The sequence below is a fragment of the Myotis davidii genome, unplaced genomic scaffold (assembly GCF_000327345.1).
Source record: "Myotis davidii unplaced genomic scaffold, ASM32734v1 scaffold1525, whole genome shotgun sequence".
NCBI classification, from domain to species: Eukaryota; Metazoa; Chordata; class Mammalia; order Chiroptera; family Vespertilionidae; genus Myotis; species Myotis davidii.
In genome coordinates, this window is record NW_006296279.1 from 259426 (window position 1) to 278065 (window position 18640).

Here is an 18640-nt window from a genome sequence, read left to right on the forward strand (position 1 = left end):
GTGATGGAGACTGAGAAGTGGTGGCTCTGGAGGCAAAAGGAAAACAGAGTGGGCTCACTGGAGCCAAGGGAGGAAAGGATGTAAATAAGGAAGGCAAGGAAACGGAAGGATGCTCACGATAGATTAGGTGAACAGAGCAATTTCCCAGCGGCTCATTTGCGATCCTATTCTTACAAGAAGTATGTATCTATGCATATTTATAGAAAAATGTCAAAGAGGACATATACTAAAAAAGTCATTGGTAGTTATTCCTGGAATTTTATGTCTATTTATAAACTTTCTCTAATGAATGTAAGTAGTACTAGAGTGGCAAGACAAATCAGAAATTATCAAAGGGGGAAAATGGAAGGCACAGTCAATGTCAAATATAACAGACAAGTAACAGAAAGATGTAAATATATTTATTAGCTTTTGTAACCTGGAGGCCATTAAATGGCCTTGAGAAAAGTTGTTTGAAGAATAGGAGGGGAGAACTTAGAGACAAGGTATACACTGCTTTTTAAAGGATCTTGAAATACTTGGCCATCAAGAAAGGTCATTGGGATTGAAGCTGAAGAAGTAGAAGTTAGGATTGAACAAAAAGTGTTTATAAAATGGGAGGGACTGGAATATGTCTTTATGCCAAGGAGAGAACCAGTTCGGACAAGCTGGCTAAAGGCACAAGGTGAGAGGGAGATAACTGATGGAGCATGACCCCTCAGGAGACCTCGGGGATAGAACCAAAGAGAAGAGTTAGCCTCAGTCATGGAGAAGACACCTTTTCCACTCTGGGAACACAGATGACTCAGTGCATAGGTGCCAATGGAGATGAAGATGGATGTGGCTAGTGAGGAAGATGAGGGCACTCTTATATATTGGTGTTGACTTTCTCAGGAAAGGAGTAGATGAAAATTTTGGTACGAGATTAGGTTGCCCAGCAACACCGGCTTCAGCAGTGTAATAGGTTGGATGTAAACTCTATGAGGGCAATTTTATGTGCCATCTTCTTGAATGTCTCCAGGGTTTAGCGCCATACGTGGCACATTATAGGTGCTTAAAAAATATTTGTTGACCTGAATAGATGGTTAGAAAAGAATGGGGGCATTTCTAGTCCATTCTTTATTATTAATGCCATTTCATAAATGTTCACCACAATCCCAGAGGAACACAGACAAATGAGGAAATATCTGGAAAAAGGGAAACTATGATAGGAGGTTTGGAACCAGGTGTAACAGAATGGATAAAGGAAGATATTTTGCCTGCAAAATTAAGCCTTTGCAGAGAGATGAGAACCTTCATCGGATACTTCACAGACTGCGGGGCAGGGGGTGGGGGAGGGTGAGGGGGGGACTTGCTTCAGAGAGGAGGACCAGAATCAACTGGTGAAAATTAAGGAAAAGCACATTCTCTCCAGTCTAAAATGTCTCAGAAAGGTAGAAAAGTCTGTTTCCAAAACTCAAGAATTCTTGGTCACTGAGTATGTTGAGGTGTATGTAGCTGGAAGATTGCTGGTGTGGACGAAGTCCGGGGCACCCATACACAGATGGCTTTTCACATCCTTTCTATCTCTAGGATCCTTTGTGCCAACAATGGGGGGATTAATTTACTTGTCCTTGGGACTTTGAGAGGTTATAATAAGATTCCACCAGATTTATTTGAGTGGAAATGCATTGTATTTTTTGCCATCTCATAGTGATTTGGATGTTCTGTTATCTAGAACTGTCATGCTTTTCTGCTACAATGATAATTTAGGTTCACAAAAATGAGTCTGAGGCACTAAAAACTGCTAAAGTACCATCTAAATCAAATGAAACACTGCCTAAAGCACCGCACATGGTGACTGTCACCTCCTAGGGACTCAATAGATATTTTAAGAGCTAAGAAATATTAGATTAAATATTAACTATCTTGAAAATGCAGTACTCCCATCATCCCACAACCACATCAAAATTACAACTAAACTACATAACAACCATTATTCTGAACCTCCTGAAATAAAGCTAACTGGAAGTTCTGCAACTAAGGATCTAAAGAAGAAGCCACATCAAGACTGGTAGAAGTGGGAGATGAGAATGGGCTGGTCCCACACCCATATGTGGTAGATAATAATCTGTAAGGATATCTTGGCTTGGAGGGCCCCTCTGAGGAGCCAGAGGTCTTACCCCCACACCAAGCTCCTATGTGAAAATAGCTCATTTCAAACGGTCAACAGCCACACGTGGCTAGTGGCTATGACAATGGTGTAGTATAGAGACTTCCATTCTCCCATCAAACTCCTTGCTGAGGACCTGGAACATTGAGAACTGAAGTGACTGAGAGTTGAAAAGCCGGACTCCCAGGAGAGGTCACTTTGGGCAGTACCCTTGAGTCCAGCTTGAGGCCACAGCGGTCTTGTCATAACCGTGATGCAACAGGAATTCGTCACAGACATGATGATAACCAGATGGACTGGGAATTTCAGCCCCACAGTTGACCTCTGAGGAATAGATTGGTTGTCCCCTTTGTCTGATCCATCCCAGCATCCCTCAAGCCCACAGCTGCACTGTAGCATCTCCATGCTCTGCAGCATGGGCAGCCACCCCTCTCTCCTGGAAGGTTCCAGAGACTCTATTTAGAAGAAGAGGGAATGTTCTGGAAGAGGCTCCCTATCTCTTAGCCTTGGCCATGGAATTGAAAAAGGGTCTGTTTATTGAGCTCTCAAAGTAAACTTCCTCATCTGTGCCACCTAAGGTGAAGATGGGAAACACCAAGTCAGTTTCCTTCTGCCTTCTACCTTGTGCTTGGGCACAGGACCCAGATAGATTGCACCCACCAGGCCCTTGCCTTCCTCTTCTGGAAAGCTAATGGTGCGGGAGGCCAGACCCGCTGGATTGGTTACTGGGCCTTAGATTTGTGTTCATGCATGTAGCCTGGGCTGGTGAGGCTCTAGGGCGCACAAGGAGCTCCAAGGGGGTCTCTTGCTCTTTGACCTCCATGTAATCACTTCTTTCATTTGAACCCAGCTGCCTCTCTGCTTCCTGAGAAGATATGTCCTCCTTCTGCAGCCACAGGAGCATCTGTAGTGAGCAGGTCTTGATGACCCTGCATCCTCTCTGCTTTTCTCAGGAATAAGGCAAAAGTCAAGCACGAGACCCCTTCGCCCTTAAAACATCTTTCCTCATCTTGACCCCACTTGAGAGGGAGGCTAAGGAGCAAGTACAATTTCATTCTCGTGGTTCATTCTTCCTCCAACCCCCTAGGGGGCGACTGCTTCCGGCATGGATCACCATAGCAATACCCAATTCCATGGCTGACATCTTTGGATTTCTATAATTTTATTGCACGAGTGATGGCATTTTTAATCTACAGAAGACGCTGCCTTTCATGGTGTACATTGAATGTCATCCTTAGACTGTCTCCGTAAAATGCCACCTCTTAAAATATTAATCTCTAATGCACACTCAAGAGTCCATCCAATTACCACGGGTCTACTGACTAAGCAGCGTCATCTAGGCGGCTCTCACCGCATTAGGGGGAAAATGCTTACCAGGCATCGTTCCCGCGCACGGGATGATGTTCTCGCTTTGTTTCCGTAAATGTCGCGCTGGCATGGTGGTGCTGGATGCTGCTGGGGATTTATTGCCATTTACGTGCAAACCCACGCATGAGCAGTTTTCCCTGCCAGTGCCCAGCCTTCGAAGGTATCATGTCTGAGAGGGACGGCGCCTCCTAATTGTGATGAATGAGAGGCCGTTGAAACAGTTCTATCGAAGCTGATTTGTCAGAGCGCTCATTTCCGCCAGACAGGGAGCAGCCTCATCCTTCCCACCAGCAACCATTTCGCTTTGGTTATTTTTTTTGAAAATCACTTCAGTGCCCGAGACCTTTGTCTTCTTCCTCCTGAAAATAGTTTGGAATGCAGTGTTTTGATAGTGGTGCCCACATGATACCCGCTGCCATTTTCTCCCACTTTTCTCCTTTTCTGGACATTGAACCCCATCGATAGGCACCCCAGATGAGCATGTTTATTACCAACGGGCTGTCACTCTCTAAGCAAGTCCAGACTATCAAAACAGGTCAGTTGGGGGTAGAAATTTGCTGATAAGGAAGGAATTGTCAACCTTGAGTCAAGATTCACCTTGGCCTTCCTTCAGATAACCATCTTCTCACGCATTTCATGTTAATTCACGAGTTAGCTTCATGGCAGCAGAAGTGGGGGGCAAGAGGCGGCAGGAGCTGATGTCTCAGGAGCTTCATGTCCTGCAAATCCCGCTGAGAAGACGGGTCCTTTCTGCTTTAGCGGAAACCAACTGAACAGCACACCGTCGGGATCGGCATAACCCTTCAACAACAGTCTTCCTATATCCCAAATGCTTTCCCCCAGCCCCTGAACTCTTCCCAGTGTTAAACCAAGGCCCAGAGGAGGGAGTGTCACTGAAAGCTGTGGCCCCTGCTTACCCACCCACCTCCTCTGGGCTCTAAGACACTTGGTGTGTGTGTGTGTGTGTGTGTGTGTGTGTGTTTTCATTCATTCATGTCCTATAATGGTCCTGATTCCACACCACATCTCTTGTGGCCAAGATACACGCTGGACTTAGAAGTGACATTTGTGGCAAGGGACGAGGTTTTGTCAAAAACTTAAGCCAGCAAAAGGTCAAAGTCACACACACACACCTGTTGGCCTTCCCCTCACCCATATCCAATATTGATGGGCTTGTCCATGGCTTCATTTGAGGCTTTTCAAATTACCATCACAAGACTTGAACCTCCCACCTAGGGTGCTTGGATTTTTTAACCATCTAACACTGAACTTTTGCTCTTGGTTAAATCTCTTTTCTTTTGGGTAGTTCTGGCGTCGGACCAGCACGGTCACGGTTGAGTTGTACTAGTTTACTCTATAGTGAATGCTTTCCTGGCAGCCATAATAAATGAGAAAGAAGATGAGCACCAGCAGGGGTGGCACTGAATTGGATGTGGGTGAAAGGCAGAGATCAGAGGGCAGTACCCGGGAGGAATAGTACCCCTGCTAAGAGGCGGGATGTGCCCAGGATGGTTGTAAATTTGATCCCAGTTTGGGATCTACTGATGAAGCAAAGGTGGAGAAATATGTCGGGAGCAGCGGGGGATCGGACCCTCCCCCAACCCTCTCCCTCTGCTGATGAGATGGGTTGGGGGGGGGGTCACTCACATCGACATTATACGTATGCCCGGTTTGCCCTTTTATGTCTGGCTTTTCAGACGCTGCCCCTTTCCATCTGGCCGAGGGCAGCTTGTAAATGCTTTTAGCTGCATTCTCTCGGGAGCCAGGTGGGAAGACAGGCAGGCAGCCAGGAAATCTTGGTGGTTATTAAACAGAGGCTTCGAGGACCTTTTTATTAGCGATTAGACTCAGTTCCACGGTACTAAAGAGAATAAACCCCTGCGCTGTCTCTTTTGCTCAGACCCCCAAAGAATCCGTTTCACGGGCTGTTTATTTATAACCCAAAATAGACATGGGCCCGGGAGCCCTGGGGATGGCGAGGCTTCAGTGCGCTCTCAAGCAGAAGTGGGTTAGCAACCCCATGGAGGGCAGTCGTGGGCACTCCTTCCTGGTGTCCCCTCCCCCCCCCCGGGCCTTCCCATCCCCCTTTGTGCCTGGGAGCTAATTTTGAAGAATGGTGCCTTAAAGCGATGTCTGTTCCTTTCTGTTTGGTGGTGGTGGTGGTGGTTGCATTTTCAGTCTGTAATGTGAGGATGGTCATTCTGCAAAGACTCATATATTGCCAAGACGCAAACATTCTTGTCTTGGGCTTTGTGGCTGTTGTTGTTCTGGGCTGAGCCATTCATTCCCTGCTTTGTAGTGGCTGAATGGGTACACTGGGGTAAGCACTTCCTCTGGCCCTGCCCACACAGCAGTCACCCCTCACAAGGAAAGGACTCGGCCAGGTGACTTTCGTGAGTCGAGGAGCCGTGGTGAGTGAAGGTGAAATGTTGGTGACGAAGCCCCTTGTGGTGGGGCTGCTTCCCCCGACCCACCGGCAAGCCCTTTGCAGGCCCCTCATCACCAATAGCAGATGTTTGGAGAACAGCTGCCTGCCTTCTGGGTTAAGCATAGTCAACAGGCTGACGTGGGTGTCGAATCCATATCTTGGACCTCTTGGCACCAAGCCATCTGGTTCTGATGGTGGCATACTTAAGGCTGATGGTTGTAAGTAAAGAACATCCCTGAGCAAGCAGGCCAGAGGCCTTGGTGCTTTCAAATGCTTATGAAAGATACAGGGATACTAATCATTATGTTAATGGCATTGTGTGTTTTCCTGAATGCAAGCTCACCACTGCTGGCTCGTTATTAGAAAGTATGTGAGTGTTAAAATCTCCAAGCTTCTTACACACACACACACACACACACACACACACACACACACACACAGTCTCATCTGATCTTCACAGCAGGTCATAGCCAAGAAAGTTCTAGTGCTCCCAGAATAAACTCAGTGTGCACACTTAAGTGGACCAGGCTTAACTGCCAAGTTCAAGGTTACAGAGCTCGGTAAGTGGCAGAGTATCTATCTCTGTCTCTCAGGCACTGCCCTCCTTCTTGTCCTGAGCTCTGTGGCTGTTGCTGCTCCGGTCGGGTCTAGTGATGACAACGGGGCTGAGCCATTCATGCTCTCAGCTTCTTCTGCAGTGAGAAGAGAAGCTTCTGAAGAGCTAGCATTTGCTCTATGAGGCAGAGTGGACTTTCTCTAGGATGGAAGTTACAGGCTTGAGTTCATCAGCTCAGCACTTCAACCCACTGAGCCACAGGCTTTGTGGAATGAACAGATTAATTATTTTTTATTTGTTGGCATCTAATCACACAAATGTAGAACTTTAAATGTAGACTATCGCCTGAGTTTGATCTCTATTTTATAAATTACACAATGTTCTGTTGCCGAATAGGGCATGGCATTTTTAATAGGCAATTTTTCAGAAGTGCGTATAAAACTTAGAGCCAGCATCTTTTGGTAAAAGAGCTGAGAGCTAGCCCCCCTCAGCATGTGCCCTCTGCTTTGAAGTGGACTTCTCTTAGCCTTCTGAAGATGGTAAAGTCTACTGTTGCCCGTTAACCAATTGCTGCTTTTTTACTTATTAAAATTTCATTATGGTCTATATACTAAACAGGAATATATTGCAAGTAAATTATATTCTTTTCTGTGTGCATCTTTGAAAACTTTTCATAAGTAGATCTGCAGCTCCCGTGGTGAGAACTAGACGTGGGCCTTTGGCCACTACCGAGAGAATAAGAATCGGGCCAGTGTGTCATCCCTGGGCTGGAAGAAAGAGAACTCAACGCGGCCCAAGGCCAGGGCCAGAGCCAGGGTTGCACCCGGGGAACCACTGCCCGTGAGAGCGGGCTCCTGGATAGCAGGGCCAGCTTTACGAAGACCTCTGAGCAGGAGCCCATTTCAGAGCCCAGGTGAAGCGAGATGAGGCCACGTCACCACCAGTGTGATGCAGCTGGAAGTCTTGCCTCTCCCAGCCACTGCGGACTCTAGTCTGTGAAAGGCTGGGACTTTTCAGTTTGGGAATCTCTTGAGGTTGGGATTGTTCCAGAGGTGGGGCCACATGCTTGTGACTTTGCGAGGATAAGTAGGATCACCAAGTGTGGAGAGGTTTCAGGGCCCCTCAAGTCTCTGTGTTCTCGGGCATCGGTGTCCCCCGAAGTCTCCCCCAATAACTGGGGCAGGACCTTATAATCATCTCTTAGTTCCTAATTGCTCACGATGGGCCTGTGGCAGTGGTGACCTTTATCACAAGTTTAAAAACTGTGGGAGGCTATGAAAAGTAAATGGAAATCATGTCTTAGATATAGAAATACTGCTGATTAGTAACTACCATGTGTATATGGGTGCGCACGCACATGTGCACACACACACACACATCCCTCTAGTACTGCCCGAGGAATTTTACACTCGGTTAAAATGACAACCTTAACAGAGAAGACATCTTTTGGTGAATAACTGTTCAATCAGTGGTACTAACAGTAGGTTCTCTGGGTTAAATAGAGAGCTGGAATATTCAAAAGAGACTTCATGGGGAGGTGGAGAGAATCAGCTGAATTTGTAGACTGAATAGAAACGGGGAAATCAGAGAGGATGGAGGCGTGAGAACCCCATTTGCTCAGGACCTTAGATTTCGTAGGAGAACTACTGGGAAACGAGGGTGGGAAGGTCAGGCAGAGCTGGAGAAGGATGCCAGCCAGTGTTGGCCTCCGCCCTGCCAAGCAGTAGGTACTTGGAGACTGGGCACCTGCAGCCCCACCTGGACTTAGTCCCCGGGACAGTGAAACCCAGTATCTTAGGTGCCCTGTGCTCTTATCTTGAGGTCGGGGATTGGTCCTCAGCAGGGAGTTTGAGGATGCTGTGGCACGCCAGGGAAAAGGGAGTGGGATCCCCGGAAAAAGGGAGCATGTGGTTTTAAGGTGAGTGTACTTACCACATGGATTCTTACCACCCCTGTCCCAACGGCGAGGCATATTCCCGAGTTTGTCATAGTGGGTATGAGGGAAATAGGTATCTTCTCCCTTCACATACACCCGCTCAGCAACAACCCCAACCACCAGCTTCTCATGCCCACTTCCCACACAGTCAGACAGCTGCAGGACGCAGCCGGGTCGGGGCAGCAGGTGTAAGCTCTGCTCGTGGGGCAGAAGGAGACCAGTTTGTTTAAAAATGGAACGTACACCTCTGGCCTCTGAAACAGAGCTTTTCGGCCCACCCTCCTTTGAAGTCCGAGCAAGATTCCTTCCCTAAGAGGACATTTCTTTAGCTAATAAAATACCAGTGGATGCTTCTGTGGAGACTGCTTTGTAGAGTTGGTTAAACAAGAGGAAAACATCACCAAGAAACGGTCCCACCAAGATCAATGGCTTAATAGCACACGGGCCTGGGGGTGCAGAAGCCAGAACGTCCTAGGACCTAGATCCAGATTTCATCTCTCCTGGCCAGTGGTTCCTTGCAAGGTGGCTTTAATGATTAGGAATGGTATATATGAGGCACCTGGCTCACAGACATCCAGTAAAGGGCAGACGTTATTAATAGCATCCGCATTTTACCCAGGTTACTCTCCGGGGGGAGAGGGGTGTTGCTGGGTTGTGCTGATTCTGTGAGATGGCTTGACATGAAGAAGTGGCTGCAGCGGGTGCCAGCTTCCCCAAGCAGCGTCTCTGCAGGCGGTGACCAGCGAAGCCGGCCGGCGGGGCGGCCCTGGGCACACCCGCGCTCACACGATCACTGACACGAGAGATCTTTCATTTGTGCTTTGTTGATAAAGTGGCGCTTTCTTCCATGGGGAAATCAATTTCACCGCGCAGCGGATCTCAGGAAGTGGGGCCGCACGGCTGCTTTTCTCAGAGAGAGACATTTCTGTCGTTATGAATCACGGAGATGACACAAGGTTGGTGGAGTTTGTCAAAAGGAAATAACCTGCTTACTCTCCTCCTGCCACACCTGCTGCCTTCCAGAAGCTAAGCGTGAAGAAGGGATGTTGATCTTCCAGCCTGGAGACCAGACCCTCCTCTGGTTTCAAACAAGCAGACGCATGTCCTTGGAGACCTGCCATGCCTGAATTTCCACAGTGAAAGGAATTCTTGTCGGCTGTCCGCTAGAAGGCAAAGTCACACAGCCATCGTGCCAGGAGACGCCTAAAATAGCTGAGCATGTAGTTCTGGGCGGATGCTTCCTCGTCACAAGCTTGAAGACACGTTCCTTTGGAGTTGGGTCCAATATGAAGGCCCACGGGTGCGGATGACGGGAGGTTTCTGTGCTGTGCGGGGTTTTCTGACATGTCCGGTGGAGCTCCCTGTAGGACAGTGAGACAGAATGAAAATTCACCACGAAACAGTTATGTTAGGTGAGAAGAGTATTCGTATTACTATTAACTTGTATAAAACAGTTACCTGCAGTTTCTATAAATAGTAGTCATTCCTCAGATGTTTTAAAATCGGTTTGACCACCCCTCTTTTTTTTTTTTTTTTTACATACAGCCTCCTTACAGACAAGTTTGACCGCATAAGTCCAGCCGGATGGAGTGTGGTGATGGGCAGCGGTTACGCCCAGTCCAGACTGAGAATTGTGGTCCTCTGCTGAGAACTCTAGACCAATAATCAAATAGCCTCTAGGGGGCAGCAGAACACCAACGAAAACCACTGTGCTTGGGGCTGTCAGCTTTTCTGGCTCATTTGCCCAGCCCTTCCAAGCCCATGGTGCAGCACCCAGCCTTCTCCCTTTAGCCTAGAAAAACTCATCCTGTAGGCCTTGCCAGGGTGGGGACCTTTGCTGTTAAGCTTTCCTTACCCCACTTGCCTCCACTCCAGAGACCCCCTTCTCCGATCTCTGAAACCCTCCTGGTCTACCTTATATCATATCACCCAGCTTCCGCGTTTGCTATTGTTTCACCGTGAGCTACACCTGTCCTGTTGGCAGGGCCATTGTCTTATGTCGCTGTGTTTCCCATGATACCAGGGACTGCCCTGGAGGCCTAGCTAAATATTTGACAGCAGATGGAGGATCCCTTAACCTGTAGCGAATGCTTGGTACATATTTGCTAATTGGATTGTCAAGATGGTCTTGTTTCTGCACAGGAGAAAGTATTTGCGTTGCTTCACTTATTTCTGAAATGGCTACATTCTCCCGTGCGTTCTGGTTTGTTACAGACCGGGGTGTAAAATAGAGGGTTTTCAAAATAAACCCAGAGGTGTGATGGGAAACATTACCGTTGGTGCCATAGATGCAGGTTGGCTCTGCTCCTTCCTGGCCATCTGCCTTGGGCAAGTTTGCTTCTCAGCCTCAGTTTTCTCACCCATAAAACGGGGCTATCTAAGCTGATCATGTAATTTATTATCTAAACTGGAGCATATTTGAGAGTAAAGGAGGACATTTTTAAATCATTGCGATCATACAGTCTTCTGAAATATTTTTTTATTGACTGAGGAATGGCTTTTATTTTTATACTTTGGCTTTCTTATAAAAATGTCCTATTCAAAAATGATTTTCAAAATGAAATTTGGCACAAAAATTAATATACAGACAGGACAGATTGTAAAGGGTATGTACCTAGCTCTGCAGGCCCTGCCAACCCATGGTGTGCATCTTGTCCAGCTCCAGAAGGAAATCCTGATCGGAGAACACGGGCCCGCTTCTGTGCAGCCAGACGCTGTCTCGGCAGTAGAGAACGTACCCCGGGAAGGCTGTGCATTTGGGGTGATAATTTGGCTGCCTCTGAGCACAGAGCTCTTCTCCTCACTTGTGAATTCACTCCTGCCTCCGGGCAACTTGCCTGGAAAGCTGAGGAACCGGCCTTGGCATCCCTCCTCTGCACGGGCTCCTGCCGTTTCTGCAACTGTGCTTAAGTACTGGGTTTACCATAAACTTAATAATCTGAGCTGTAAAGGACACGCCTGCCTGCCTTGAATGTTGGTGTCCCCAAGTAGCCAGAGCCTCACTCCATCCTGTGGTTGGCTTTCCAGGTTGGACACATCCCTTGTAGAAACAAAGTCCATTACTCCTCACCCGGCCTCTTGTAAGTGCCGTTTGCTATGGTAACGAGAGCTCTTTGACCGTGTGCGCATTTAACCCAGAGCCCCGCAGGGCCGAGGCCTATGTTTTTGCCAGCTCCTTGCATGATGGGAGAATTCGAGGAGTGCTCTGTGGCCTCCTGGAATAGGGGCGGGTCTGCTCACGGTGAGTGTCACCGTGTGATAGAAGAGTCAGGTCAGGGGACCGGGTGTATTGCAGGGACAGCCCTTTGCATGGCTCCTAACAGCCTCTTCTTTCTCTAGGTATGTGTACATTCCCGTGGGCGGGTCCCAGCACGGCCTGCTGGGGACACTGTTTTCCACGGCGATGACTTTTGCATTTGTGAGCTACTGGCATGGTGGGCACGACTACCTCTGGTGCTGGGCAGCGCTCAACTGGCTGGGAGTCACCGTGGAGAATGGAGTCCGGAGGCTGGTGGAGACCCCGTGCATCCAGGACAGCCTGGTGAGCAGGAGCCTGGCTGTGGCAGGGACAGCTGAGCCAGGACCAGGGTTGGGAGGGAGGGTGGTCATCAGATCCTGGGCCTCATGAGCCATGCTTGCTAGGTGGGTTCAGAGCCTCTGTGCCTCGAGGCAGGGCAATTTAGTATAAAGAGTCTAATGGTAGCTGTTTAAAAAATGTAATGTTTTAACCACAAGAGCCATACATGTTTATTATATACTAGAGGCCCAGTGCATGAAATTCATGCATGGGGGTTGCCCCTCAGCCTGGCCTGCACCCTTTCCAATCCTTTGGGATTGTTCCTAAACCAGCAGTCAGACATCCCTCTCGAAATCCAGAATCACTGGCTCCTAACCACTCACCTGCCTGCCTGCCTAATGCCCCCAACTGCCCTCCCCTGCTGGCCTGATCGCCCCTAGCTGCCTGTTGCCTGGGTCCCCACCACATGGTTTTGTCTGGAAGATGGCCCGTCAGCCTGGTCTAATTAGCATATTACCCTTTTATTAGTATAGAAAGTTAGAACACGTAGATAAGAATAGAAGAGAAAAAAGGGCTCAACAGAAAACACTGTTAATCCCCCATTCTTCCAGATATTTGCTGTGTACACACACACACACACACTGAAAACAAATGCTGTTATTCCAGAGATATGGTTGTATCAGGACCACCTTTCTATGTCATCAAATCCATTTCTAACAACCCTTTTTAATGGCTCCACCAATTTCACCATTGAATGTGCTATAATTTATTTAGTCTTCTATTATTAATAATCATATTGTTCTAATTTTTTGGCACTTATCAATTGCATTGAAGTGAATATCATAACCAGGATGATTGTTGTATGTAAAATTGCTACATTAATGGTTTTCTCACCTTTAAGGTTTGCCATGCATACTGTTTAACTCCGTGGTTCCCAACGTGGGCACATGCCCCACAGGGGGGCAATTTGATTTTTAAGGAGGGCAATTCAAGAAGGAGTTATTAACAGTGAATTTTTTGCATTTCTTATGGTTCTAGGGGCCTCATATACGATATATAAATACATATTGTGACATATTTATGCATTTCAGTTCTCTATTATATGTTTTAAAACTTTATTTGCTATATTTTCATGTCACTCCATATTATTATTTTTTTAAACAGTTTCTTAGTGATTTCTTCCTCAGTACTTCAGCTGTCCTTTCGTTCAATTATTTTTCTCTTTCATGGATGCCATGTTCTTTGGAATCTTGTTTAGACCAAGTGAATGTCCTTTTAGGCTTCCTCCATCTGCAGAGGAGTTCACTTTTTGAATAATAAGAATTACATGTCATGGGGGGGGGGGGACATCAGGATTTTCGAGATGCCTAGGTGGGGCATGGCCAAAAAAAGATTGGGAACCACTGGTTTAACTCTTCCTTGGCTGCCAAAATGTGCCGAGTTACCTCCCTACCACCAGTGTGTGAGGATGCCCTCACTGGCACAGAGCCGTACTGGTGTTTTACTCTTTGCTAATTTGATAGTTACTGTTCTAGCAGCATAAAAAAGCTAAGATTTAAGACACATTTCAACTCCAGAGGAAAATGATTTGGAAAATAAATGAAGCACTTTACTTTGCACATTTTAAGTGTTTTTAAACCATGAGTGAACGTTTTAGAATGGAAATGTGGCAGAGGATGTATTAGAAGCTTGTAGGAAATCATCGGGTCTGCATATGCAGCAATATTCTGATAACCCTGAGAAAAAGCAGCTAAGAAGAAAAATGCTGGCATTAGTGTTACAGTAGGCAACAAAACACAAGAAATTTAGTGCGCAGTGAGTAATGTGGCTAAATTCCATCCGTAGAGGCAAGTAAAGCAAATACATTAAAAAAAACCAACACTACCAAAATAGAACCCATTCGAGTGTTTTTCTATTTAGCTAGCCCTTGTACAAGTGGATAGTTATGCCAATAAAAACGGGTACAAAGTACATGGCAACACAGCTGAAGGAATTTAAATATGTTCATACATGTTTAAAGGTAAGTATTTTATTTAGTAGTATCACCCAGCAATCAGCGGAAAAGAAATGTCAGTTAATTCTAATGGAAAATGACATTTCAGTGAAAGGCATGGCTATACAACACAAAGGAAAAGCCATAAAAGGTGGCATCATAGAGGTTTCCATCTTCATCCTGAAATCGGAGAGGTCTTCCCCGAGGCCTGAAACCCAGTCACCACCTGTGAAAGCCAGAAAATTCCTTCCAGCCTCACGTTCCTTCATGGGAGGGCGAACGTTAACCTTGAACTTAATGCTCCGCAGTGCTCTGTGGACTTGGAGCTATGGCTTACGTTATGAATATATTCTAAAAACCTGACATGCTGAAGAGTAACCCAAACGGTGCCATGCAGCCCGTGGCCTGTTAATTTGGTTAAAAAAAGGAATGAAGTCAGTGAAAACGCTCACAGGAGAAGCATTCGAATGTCCGCTCTGTCCCATCATCTCTCATTCAAGGACCCTCTTGTGTTTACCAGTTTCGTCCACAGTTCAGGCACCTGTGGACAGGGTACTTTTTGAATATATACTTTTGGTGAGATGCATGCCTTTGCATATTGCAAATATGCTGTTTAGTTTGCATGCTTGTTGAGCAAGAACATATCTCGTAAAACCTATTTTTTTTTTCGGCTGTCTTATCCTGACCGCCTGGTAGTTGATGGTGGGGGTTTAGACTGGAACCTCCTTGAGTACAAGATCAGGGTCCCATCACTATTTATATCCCCAGTGGTTAGCTCGGGGTCTGTGTTAGCCACAGTGTTAAGTCAACGCACAATTAATGCTGCTACTTGTCCCCCAAGGGCTCTCCCTCATGACTCGGTATCGTATGCAGTTCAGCACAGATTCTGTTTCCTTCAGAAAAACACGGTTGGCTTTCCAAAGGTCCACCCCCCTTTTGAAGAAAATGGTTTCCCCACTTGAGTTGCCCTCTTGCCCTCTCTTTTCATGAATCCATTTCCTATTCTTTTGTCAAAAACTAAATAAAGACGTAATGCCTCTTTGGCACCTGCTTTCATCTGACTGGAGTCGCCCCAATTGACCTGGTGATGTGTTTACAATGTGAGTTCACTCCCCACGCCCCTCACACACTCTTCCCCTGGCATTCATCCCGCGCCTGTCTTTTAAATATAGACAGACATATAGCTGAATAGCAAGGATTATCATTCCTTCTTTTCCATATCTTCTTCTTCAACCTCAAAGCTCTGTCTGGGGCACACAGTATAATAGGTTTCTGTTTCTTGGTGTTGATAGAATGACAGCTGAACACTCACCCAGAGATTGGTCAGAGCTGAGTCTTGTAAACAGCAAGCCCTCTGAGGTCCTAGGAGAGCTGTTTGATCAAACTTTCTGCCATAATGGAAATGTCCATTGTATGTCGAACGCATTAGTCACTAGCCACAGTCAGCACTTGAGTAACTAATTTTTAAATCTATTTTCATTCATTTAAATCTAAGCAGCCCCCAATGTGGCTAGCAACTTCCTTTTTGAGCAGCCAAGTTCTAGAACATATTCCTTTTCTAGAAAAAATTAAAAGAAGGTAGAGTGTTTGCTATAATCTAGAATGATCTTCATTCATGTGTGGTACCTCATATATCCAACTGGTTACTGGTTCTCTCCGCTCGAATATCTCACAGCTATCTCTGACTTAGCCTGTGTAGCACTGAACTCATGTGCCCTTATCTCTCAGTATTCCACCCAGCTCCTCCCCCTCAAGTATTCTCTGTTTCTGCAAATGGCACATCCTCGGTCTAGTTATTTAGGTCCTAAACCATCAAGGTATCCTTTCTGTGCCCCTGTCCCAGTTCTTCCTGTGTGTACTTACATTCTGCTTCCTCAGTAAAGATTATTATTATTATTTGCTTGTTTTCATTTCTACTGAGTCATCCTAATACAACTGTTCTCATTTCTTACCAGGTCTACCGTGTAGCGTCTAGTTTCCCTGCTTTCACTTTTGCCTTTTTCTTATAGTTTTAAAATATATATATTTTATTGATTTTTTACTGACAGGAAGGGAGAGGGATAGAGAGTTAGAAACATCAATGTGCGAGAAACATCGATCAGCTGCCTCCTGCACACCTCCTACTGGTGATGTGACCGCAACCAAGGTACATGCCCTTGACCAGAATCGAACCTGGGACCCTTCAGTCCGCAGGAAAGCGCCCTTATAGTTTTAAAAAATATATATTTTATTGATTGTTTACTGACAGGAAGGGAGAGGGATAGAGAGTTAGAAACATCAATGTGCGAGAAACATCGATCAGCTGCCTCCTGCACACCTCCTACTGGTGATGTGACCGCAACCAAGGTACATGCCCTTGACCAGAATCGAACCTGGGACCCTTCAGTCCGCAGGAAAGCGCCCTATCCACCCAGCCAAACCGCTTAGGGCCATTTTGCCTTTTTCAATTCATTATCCTCACTGTGCTGAGTGATGCTTCTCAATAAAATCCCAACCATGTTGTTGTCCTTCTTAAAATCCTTAGTGGCGTCCCGTTTTCTTAGGACCAACTACCCAATATTTAAGATGGCCTATGTGAGGCCTTGCCTGATCTTGACCTTGCTACCTCTCCTCATCCTCTCTGCCCCTCCTCCTCACACTCTGTTCTTCCACCTGGCCATTTATGTGCCTGGCCCCTCCAGCCTCAGCTCCCACATGCAGGCTCTTCCATCTCCTGGGATGCTCTCTCTTCTTCTCCTCCACCCATATTCATCCTCCAGATTTCAGCTTGAACGATGCCTTGCATGGGTCCCCTTCACTGACCCTCCTAAGTCAATCAGGTCTCATTTAATAACTCGTGTGGGCACCTCGTATGTCTCTTCTGCTATACTTATCACAGGTGCAGTGAAATAATTTTATGGAAGAACCTGTTTAATCCTTAGCTCCATGACTGAACCGTAACCCTCATGAGATCAGAGACCTGCATTCTTGACATTTATCACATTGCCGGGCACAGAGTAGGCATGCAGTAAATATTTGTTGAATGAATGAATGATACTTTCTGACTTCCGTGAGGGGAATCAAGAGGAAGTCAGCTTACGCAGCAGCATGAAGAATAAGGTGAGGCTTGTCAAGCATTATCCAGGGTGTTTATTTTATTTTCTAGCAGGGTAGATACTAATTGGTCTAGTTATGACAAAATGCTATTTTAATGCTGAGTTCACAGAATACATAAGGGGAAGAGAAGGGTAGGGAGGAATGAGCCCTCCCTTACCCTGCAGCTTTGTGAGAGGGGGGATTATTGCTTGTGACTCACCGAGGCAGAGCTGTAGGAAGCTGACACAAGGCATTTTCATAAAGCACCAGGCTGGTGGACAAAGAGAGGAGTTACTGATCAGGCAACATGCTTTCTCTCTATACAAGCGCTCTCCCAGGGAGCCAGAATCTGTGTTCAGCCTTGAAATGTTTTTATTTTAACAAGTGGAAATATTTTGAAGCATCAGTAGATCGACTCACCTTCTCACCACTTCTCAATTTGATCTCTCCTTTGAAGGAGGACACCTTCAGGCTGCTTGCCAGTCATTCCAACACAAAGGAGAGTCTACATCTCCAGCCATTCACCCACCCCACCCCCATTTCCATTTCATTGAATGACACAAATGCCTTCCTCCCACTCCCCTCCCCCCTCTTCATTGCCCCAAGAGTGCCCTGCTAAGCTGATTTATATTCTCTCCGAAGCAGTAAAGTTTCTATTTATAGACTTAATTGAGGAAGCGCGCCTCCAATAAAAATCACGAAGGGTCAGTCTAATGGTTATGATGCCTTGGTGTGTCAGAAGGAACCCAAAGACCATGGCGCTATGGCGACGTTCATTTAGTTTATCCGATGTATTGAACAGTTTGACGTTGAAAATGTAGGTGCAGAAATCCCAAGAGTTTGAGCAATCAGTCACTTTAAATATATATTTGATTGTTTTTTTACAGAGAGGAAGGGAGAGGGAAATAGAGTTAGAAACATCGATGAGAGAGAAGCGTCGATCAGCTGCCTCCTGCACACCCGCTACTGGGGATGTGCCCGCAACCAAGGTACATGCCCTTGACTGGAATCAAACCCGGGACCCTTCAGTCCACAGGCTGACGCTCTATCCACTGAGCCAAACCAGTCAGGGCGAGCAATCAGTCACTTTAAAAGGATAATTGATTGTAAAATCCCCAGCACTATCCAACCAATGGATACTTAGTTCTGCGGGCTCCTAACTCACCTACTGGCAAGATGCACATGTTCGTTAGCCTGATTAGAAAACCCTCTCACTAGGGGTCAGTGATCACACCCCAACTCACTCGCTGGAGAAATACAAGCTAACTGTGCCGGGAAGAGCTATTCTGCTTGGCCAGGGCCCGTGATCTACTCCTCCGCTACTTAGATTCATTCCCACAAATGGAGATCAGGCGCTCAGTGTAGATGAGCCAATTTCTCCTGACCGGAACATGCCCCAGACTGAGCTCACTTAGCCAGTCAGCCTGTCCGTCACTTCTCTATTTGCTCATTTATGAAAAATAAATTTCAGCGCCCTACGTGGGAGACAACTTGCAGAGCACCGGAGAGCTCTGAGCGAAAAGCGTGATGCCTCCCTCCCCATTCCTTCTCCGCTTCCTCCTCCCGTGCTTCAACGTAGGTAGCGTGCTGAGCTGTCAGGGCCTAACTGTAGAGTCTGTTATTACCACTTTCCCTA

The 18640-nt window shown here is 46.6% G+C and overlaps 1 protein-coding gene across 1 annotated transcript in view; it reads left to right on the top strand.

The window, feature by feature from the left end:
* The window catches only part of HHAT (hedgehog acyltransferase), a 174879-nt gene that overhangs the window by 102143 nt on the left and 54096 nt on the right, over window positions 1–18640 (top strand). Inside the window, exon 9 of the mRNA XM_015568817.1 lies at window positions 11759–11960. Coding sequence (XP_015424303.1) covers window positions 11759–11960 — 202 coding nt within the window. The remainder of the gene's footprint in view (window positions 1–11758; window positions 11961–18640) is intronic.